This window comes from Cucumis melo, chromosome 10 (assembly GCF_025177605.1).
Source record: "Cucumis melo cultivar AY chromosome 10, USDA_Cmelo_AY_1.0, whole genome shotgun sequence".
Taxonomy (NCBI): Eukaryota; Viridiplantae; Streptophyta; class Magnoliopsida; order Cucurbitales; family Cucurbitaceae; genus Cucumis; species Cucumis melo.
This window is the reverse complement of record NC_066866.1, coordinates 25,723,121-25,732,053: the sequence shown is the minus strand read 5'-3', so window position 1 is coordinate 25,732,053 and position 8,933 is coordinate 25,723,121. Positions and strand designations below refer to the sequence as shown.

The window sequence follows — 8,933 nt, the reverse complement described above, 5'->3', positions numbered from 1 at the left end:
TTTTTTTCCACATTTAAAGAAATTAAACCAAGAAAATATCGGGTTTACATTGTTCTAAGTTAATTCCGTATAAGCTAGCAGGGGAACCTAATCGACCTATAGATCATGGGCTCCAACGATTCGAGATTAACTAGCTAAACCCTTTTAGACCAAGCTAATCAACATTCGTTAACTAACGAATCATTCCACTAAAGTCTCGTAGTTGCACTTCCCTCCCTATAGATATATTTTTGTCCATCTGATATAACCAAGTTAATCCTTCACAAGTTATTTGTAACCTCGGCTGGATCAAAATACTGTTTTACCCTCGAGGCTACATCTTGTTCCTTAAGTCCCACTGATCCACTATTGAACAATTGGTTTAAGGTCCAACCTTTAAACTGAATCCTTCTCGAACCAATGAAAGAGTGAGGCCCATTGTTCAAGACTTAGATTTAGTCCTTAAGAGAACAACCTATATACTAACCTTAAAGTGGGTAGGAGTGATTTCCGTCTTGCACCCTATGTCTCTAGCTATCCACCCGGTCTTACCCCTGAAATGGGAGGCTTGTTGGACTAGCACCATTGAGCTACCCTCACCCATGCAGATTTAAGGATAATACTGTTTGGATAGAAGTTCATAGTTAGCTCAGGATTAAGATTAAGTTACCTAGGTCATCATAATAAATCCTCAATAAACACTTTATTGAATAGAATGTAACTTAAACTACAAACTACGAGTTTTAGGACATAAATTCCAACAGCGTAAGCATCCAACCGATAGAGAATCAAAGGATTAAATTCTAGAGATCAAAGCACATCGCATCAAATCAACACAAGCACAACACCACACAAGTTCAACTCCACAAATCAAATTTCTCCAAAAATCTCGTGTGAACAATGTTTTACAAAAATCGTCACTCACGGGACTATTTAGCTCATCATTTCCAAATATTTTTCCCACTTATAGGTAGAGATCGTGATCCGAGAGCTTGACCGTGTCTCCAGTCTGTTGTGCCAAGTTATTAATAGTTTGTTATTGTGGGTTAGTTCTAGATCTTTGTGTCATGTACATTAGTTTTGTTTATGGATAGATCAGTTCAAATGTTTTCTTTTGGTTAATGGGATGTGTGTAAATAAACGGTGTTTCGCCTAAAACTTATTTTGTATTAATGTAAAGAAGTTTATTTGAGTTTGTTTTACTTTACTCAAGGTGTTTAGCATCCCAAAGGTTTTAAAAGTCAGGGTCAATTGGTGTTGTTTAGAAGGGAAGCAACCTCGGTTGACTTCACGCTACATCTCGGATTGAGTAAGTAGGTGCTTGGAGTGGTGTGTGACATTTCAAAAGCAATAAAGCATAAAACCTTTGAAATAGTAAACAATGAACAATATCGTGAAAGCTTAAATTTCATAAACATTTAGGACCAGTAACTTAAATTCGTGTTTTTCTGCTTAAAACCCAATTATCTACTCTTGCGAGATGGTAAAGATTACTCGATACCAACTCATCCATAAATATCAGAGATGGGCATCCCCAATTCTTATCTCTACGAGGTAGGCATCCCCAACTTGTTCCTACGAGATAAGCGTCCCTAACTTGTTCCTACATATAAGTGTCCTTACCTATCCTTGGCGCCCTTTGTCCTACCTCGTTAAGGGATGTTTCATCTTGGTTCCTAGAAAACATTTATAAAACCATAAACATTAAACTTCCTTAAAGAATTCTTTTGCATAGAGAGCCTTTAAATCTCACAATACCTTGATAAACTCATTTTCCAGTAAACCTTGAACATTCCTCAGTAAACAATATTCTTGAATAAATTCTTTTAAACAATAACATGCTTGAAAAACTATTCATCAATCACTTAAACATTTACTTCAAAACAATCATAAATATTAGCTTAAGAACATGATTGAAATCACTTTAATAAATTCATTCTTCACTCACATATACAAGCTTAAGTCCTTGATCTATAGATTTGCTCAATTTCTTCTTGACCTAAAATAATGGTAAAATAATCTATTTAATTTCTCTTAACCATGAAAATACAAAAAAATTACTTGAAACTTCCAAAAATCACCTCCTAACACATGTGTGCGTAGGGATGGGCGACAGGGCCTTGCTCGTGCGCATTGGGCTGCCAGCATGCTAACCTTGTGCACAGGCACACATAGCTGTGTGTCTAGCGTCTCACGTGCCCTCCCCCCCCCCCCCCCCCCCCCCCCCCCCCCCCGTGCGAGCAAGGCTTGCCGCACGCCTCCTTAACTACACATGCCTTGTGCCTTACTTGCCTTGCCCGCAGGCTGTGCGTCCAACAAAAACACTAACACGTCACTAGCCTCCAATAATTTTATCTCGCACACCCATCTCGCCTAGCACGACTTGACACTCGCCAGCCTCTACCTTTGCTCAGAAACTCATTTTTGTCCAAAAACATAACACAATTTTGAAAAATCATAACTAAAAATCCACGACTCTTTTGAGGAATCTTCTTCTACAAAGATGCTTAAAAATATCTTAACTTTTTAATCTCAAAATTATCAGCTTCTAATTACAAAGGATGTGCTCTGTAGCCTTCTGGAAGTCCACCTTGTGTTCAGATTCCTCCGAAAACTTACTTTCCTCACTTTCTTCAACTCAAACTCAAACCTCCTCTGCTCAAATTCATCTGATAGCCCTATGCTTGAAATTGGACTTAATTTGTGATCTTTTGAGAGTATTTTCAACCAAACCGCAAGAGTAATTTGGAAGAAAAATCCCTATAAAGTTACCTATTTATACTGAACTTTGCATGAACCTTTATTGACACCACCTACTTGCCGAAATTTAATTGAAGCATGTAGGGGACACCTGTAAAGCACTTCACTGACTCCACCTCTTCATCATCTCCCCTAACCAAAACACTTAAGTGCTCAGTAACAAGCCAAACACCTTGCTAACCTCCATAGATTTTCGTAAGCCACCCTTCTTTGCGTGCAAGGTTGCTTGCCCAACACCAAGCTTTCTAGCCTTCTTGCCTACCCTCTTAACACCCAAATAACCTTTAATTGACAAGCTTTCTCACCAAGGCAAGCACACACTCAAACTTGGCCTCCTATTACACTAAGTTGGAGGTTCTTCTCGCCCAATGCCCATCCAACAAGTTTTTGGTCACCTAGATAAAGTTTATTGATGAGTGTTATTCAAGCTACAGTTTTATGCTAAACTATTTATGAAACTTGTTTTATAAAACTATAGCAAAAGTTGTTATTTGTTATTTGACTTTAACTAGAAACTTAGTAACACTTTAAAATACAAAATAAGATTAAATAAATCCAAAAACTTGAAACATGTGTCAAATTTAACTCTATTACATTTAGATGTTATTTGACTAAAATAAAATATATCTCGTTCAAATTGAGGAAACTATAAATTTAACTTTCATACATGATAAATTTGTATATGAAACATCACTTTAATGTGAAGTTCCAATCGAATTTGAAAGTTCCTAAATAATGAATTTAATCTAAGGAAATTACATCAGATGACAAATATATATGACAAGTAATTAGATGTATCAAACTGCTATAAAAAGGTTATCAAAGAGATATCAAAGGGCTATCCGTTTTTAAAATTTAATGATATGAGCTCTATCATAATAATTTTTTTTTTTTGCTAATTTTGCAAATGCCTATTTAATGTAAACAGTTAAATCCTTTTTTATGTTTCAAATAACTTTCACTTTTTTTCACTATAGGTAGATGTGTATTCCACGAATTTGAACTTTCATCTCAAGAGAGGTGGTACAGATGTCATTATCGTTGACAATATATGAGATTATAATTAAGGGTATCTGTTGAACATCCAATTTTATATCCAAGGTCCTAACATCTTTGGCTATGATTAGATTATGGTAGTGTATGCACATTTTCACCTTCAAAGATAAATTTCTTGTTATTATGATACGGTTTAAATCGGAGAGAAATGTATGGATGGTGCATGCTAGGATACCCTTATTTTTTTTGCATATTCCAATTCAATTCTCCGATCATAATTTTTTTGATGGTAAACTTTTTTTTTTTCTTTAAATAGGTTTTTAATTCTTTGTTTTTGTGTGTGTTTGAGAGATTAGATTCAAAAGCACAAAGATGAGTGGATGTTGGAATATTTTTCAAACATGTATTATTGCTTAAATTTAACAGAAATGAAGCATATATATGAAATTGGTAGTAAGTCTGTAAAGAGTAGATTAAATTTAGCTCCCTACATTTTCATATAGATATGAGTTGGAATAAACCAAAGATGCAGAGTTGTCGTCACCCGTATGCTTATACACAGAACATACAGTCTCTCATGAAAATTAAATCACCTAATAATTGACGTGGATATGGCTAGTGATTTAGATATAGTCTCTTTCGTTTCCGTAACAAAACAGACAGAGAATTTAGTTATACTGCATTCTGTCAGCATGAAAAGAGGACAAATATGATTTTTTTAAAAATAAAAATAGAAAAGGCCATGGTTAATCGAGAGAGAGAGAGAGAGAGAGAGAGAGAGAGAGTAAGAATAGGAAAGAAGGGGGTGGAGAAAAGAAAAATGAAAAAGAAAAAAGGGGGGGATAATCGCCTTTAAAATCGTTGGTTGGCTAAGAGTCGTTTTCTGAAGGTGCGAGTATTGCGGTTGGAATTGTTTCTTCTCTCAACATGTTTTTAACTAACTTTTTCCTTTTTTAAAGATATTCATAACACAGACCTCAAAACTCTCCCCTCCAGACTTGTTCTCCAATTATCCCATGATAATAAGACTCTCCAACCCGACACCACTTACAAGGGAAAAAAATAGTTAAGATAAAAACTTAAAAAAAAAAACCAAAAAAAAAAAAAAAAAAAACGAGTTCTAACTAAAAATAAATAAATAAACGTCTTCCAACTATTTCCCATTAATTTGTGTTGTGGCCTCTGGCTTGAATTAACCTAAGGCAGAGTTGTCTCTGCCTTAGCCATTAGCCATTTAGCAAATTCATCCACCATGGTGTTCCAAGATTTCGACCAAATCTCCGAACGCCGACGAGCCGAGAGGGCTCGTAAGTTTCGTAAGAGAGTCACCATTGCCGTTGTCTCGGCCTCCGTCATCCTCCTCGTCGTTGCTGCCGCTGTGTTCGTTCAAGTCTCTTCCTCCTCTAAATCCACCACCAAAAATGGTGATAGCGGCAGTAGCACTGGCAACTCCAAAAAACCCCTGCCACCAGAAACAAAACAAGTATCACGTGTCGAGAAAATGATTACCATGATATGCAACTCCACAGACTACAAAGGAAAATGCGAGAGCACGCTGAAGGATGGTCTCCACACAGATCCTAATTCCTCCGACCCAAAAGATCTCATCAAGCTGGCAATCTCGGCAGCTGCGCATGAAGTGAAATCTGCGGTGAAAAAGGCATCTGGGTTCAACTTTGCGACCCCGGAGGAAAAGGGAGCGTTCGAGGACTGCAAGGTGCTGTTGGAAGACGCAGTGGAGGAGTTGGAGATGTCAATGAGCGAAGTGAGCAAGAAAAATATGGGAAAGCTGACGGCAAAAACGACACCGGATCTGAACAATTGGCTAAGCGCGGTGATGTCGTATCACGAAACTTGTGTTGATGGTTTTCCAGAGGGGAAGATGAAGAGCGAAATGGAGAAGGTTGTGAAGGCTGGAAAGGAATTAACCAGTAATTCATTGGCGATGATTTCGCAGGTGGCTTCATTCTTCTCGACGTTTGAGATGCCGGAGGGAGCTGCATCACGACGTCGTCTAATGGCCACGAAAGGAGTGCCGACTTGGATGAACAGCAATGAGCGGAGGATGTTGAAGGGAGCTGCGGCTGGAGAAAAGCCAAAGCCTAACGTTGTGGTCGCGAAAGATGGCTCTGGAGAATTCAAAACGATTAATGAAGCCTTGGCAGCCATGCCTGCCAAATATGATGGACGGTAATTACGTTATATATATCCTTCAATTCATCATATATTTTAGGTCATCGTGTTCAATTTCATACTTAAAAAAAAAAAACAGGTACGTGATCTATGTGAAGGAAGGAATCTACGATGAGACCGTAGTGATTACTAAAAAGATGGTGAATGTAACAATGTATGGAGATGGATCTCAAAAGAGCATGATTAGTGGGAGCAAGAACTTTGTGGATGGGGTTAGAACCTTCCAAACCGCGACATTTGGTAATTTTAAACATTAAGCCCATGTTTTATTTCCAAAAAACATAATCTGGTAATCTAAAAAGAAGTCCAAGCAGCAATTACATTTATAAGGATTATAGTTAATATAATTTATTATACACAGTGGCACTTGGAGAGGGGTTCTTGGGGCAGGCCATAGGATTCAGAAACATAGCGGGTCCAGAAAAGCACCAAGCCGTAGCGGCGAGAGTCCAAGCAGACAGAGCCATATTCGTGAACTGCCGGTTCGAGGGATACCAAGACACATTATACGCCCAAGCACATCGTCAATTCTACAGAAGCTGTCTGATAACAGGAACCATAGACTTCATATTCGGGGACGCGGCAGCCATTTTCCAAAACTGTAACATGATGATAAGAAAGCCGTTAGATAACCAACAGAACATAGTGACAGCACAAGGCAGAACCGACAAGCATGAAACCACAGGGATTGTCCTACAAAACTGCAAGATATTGCCGGATAAGACACTTGAGGCCGTGAAGTCACAATTCAAAAGCTACTTGGGAAGGCCATGGAAAGAATTCTCAAGAACCATTGTAATGGAGTCAAAGATTGAAGATGTGATTCATCCGGATGGTTGGATGGCTTGGCAAGGGGATTTTGCACTCAAAACCTTGTACTATGCTGAATTTAACAACCAAGGGCCAGGGGCTAAGACCGATGCTAGGGTCAAATGGCCTGGCTACAAGGTGATCGATAAGGATGAGGCTGCAAAGTTTACAATAGGAACTTTTCTAGAGCTGGATTGGATCGAGAGCACCTCGGCTCCTGTTCATGTCGGCCTATTTTGATATAAACACAGAATCCTTTTTCATATCGCTTCGCCTCTCTTTAATTTATCTATTTTTCTTTTTCTTTTTCTTTTTTCTTTTTTAATTTCTATTTCTACTTGTACCTTATACTTATACCACACACCCATATATACCTCTAACACAAAACTACACATTCTTTGGTAATATTTAAGAAAACTAAAACATTTTCTTCCGTATTTTCTTTTTCTCTTTCTTTCAAATTACGATAATTTGGATGGAACACACCCTACATAATAACCGTTAGTTGTGGATTCAAAATTTTTTGCATTCCCTCAAAATAGCTACGGTAAGAAAAAAAAAGGATAATTATAATGCGTAGTAATTTTTAGAATAATTATTAAGTATGTAGCAATATTTTTAAAAAATTACAAATATAGCAAAGTCTATCGGTGATAGAGTTCTAGTTATAGACCAACATTTGTTACATGGTCTATCAGTGATAGACTCCTATCATTGATAGATTTTGACAGATTTTGCTATATTTGTAATTTTTTTAAAATGTTGCTATATACTTCATTATTTTGAATATAATTGCTATATTTGCAACTATAAAAAAAAATGAACGTTTTCAGGTCCAATTATATTCTTACTTGAAGAAGTAGAAAAATAAAAAAATATTACTTAATAGTGGTAGCCACTTAAAAAGTTGGGTAATTATAATAGGTAGCAATTTTTAGAATAATTATTAAGTATGTAACAATATTTTAAAAAAATTGCAAATATAGCAAAATCTATCAGTGATACACTTCTATCGTTGATAGACTCTTATGGTTTATCAGTGATAGACCAACATTTGCTACATGGTCTATGATAGACTCCTATCATTGATAGATTTTGACAAATTTTGCTATATTTGCAATTTTTTTAAAATGTTGCTATATACTTAATTATTTTGAATATAATTGCTAAATTTGCAACTTATCCCAACAATCCATTAAGATCCTATTTTAGTCCTTCAACTTGTATCATGTTTAATTTTAGTTCATAAACTTTTAAAAGCTGTCTATTTTGGTTCCAAACTTTTGAAAAAAAACTTATTTTTGATCCTATATCTTTAAAATTTCATTAATTCTTTAATAAAAAGATGATGTGACCTTGGATGATTAGACTTTAAATTCATAGTATTAATTAAATTAATAAATATAACTAATTTATTCTATAAATTTTTTATGTCAACTGAGAAACATAATCAATAATGAATTAAATAAACCAAAATAAAAAACTAACTTTTGTTATATTTTTCTCCAGAACCTAAATCTCTTACATCCCCTCCTCGACTTCCCGACCTTTATTTTTTTTCAAACTGAAATCTTGAAGCAAATCAGAAGAATAATGGGAAATTGCCAAAAATAGGTTAAAAAAAAAGCTTTAAATGAATTTTGGGACAAGTTTTCAAAAGAAAGACTTTTAGGACAATTTGGGTGTGAATAGACAAAAATGCCCTTCCTTTCCTTTCCCTCTTCCACGTTTGCTTTCCCTTCTCTCCACGATCGATTCCTTCTCTTTCGCGTATAGTTTCCTTTCCCTTCTCTTTTCTTTCGCGTAGAACACTTGAACCTACTCCGCCCATCGTTGCTTGCCCATCGTCGCTTGCCCTTCGTCGGTCGTTGTCCAGTGCATTTCGTCGCTCCTATTCGAACCATTCAATCAACTTGGAGCGTTTTCTCTTATTTGGGTGAGTTTCATGTCTAACCGATTTTCAATTTATCTGCTGTAAGTAAATGTTTGGTTGGGGTATTTGGTGCTATTTTCATCCGTAATTGTCTGGTTTTTGGAATTGGACTTATTTGCCGTAAATTAGTTTAGTCAAAGTTTGGTTTTAGGTTCTTAGAAAGTTCAATGGGTAGTGAAAAATGAATTGAACTAGAGGATGAAAATTTAGTTGGATCAAATAGAGGAGGAGTAAGCAATAGGAATAGAAGGAATGAAGGTTT

General features: G+C 36.3%; 1 protein-coding gene across 1 annotated transcript; it reads left to right on the top strand.

Annotated features, from left to right (window-relative positions):
- Positions 1 to 4,707: 4,707 nt before the first annotated feature.
- LOC103499351 (putative pectinesterase/pectinesterase inhibitor 45) lies at positions 4,708 to 7,044 on the top strand. The gene is made up of 3 exons (XM_008462336.3): positions 4,708 to 5,925; positions 6,008 to 6,168; positions 6,290 to 7,044. Exons 1-3 carry the CDS (start codon positions 4,988 to 4,990, stop codon positions 6,976 to 6,978), a joined length of 1,788 nt encoding a protein of 595 aa, XP_008460558.1. The 5' UTR covers positions 4,708 to 4,987; the 3' UTR covers positions 6,979 to 7,044.
- Positions 7,045 to 8,933: the final 1,889 nt, after the last annotated feature.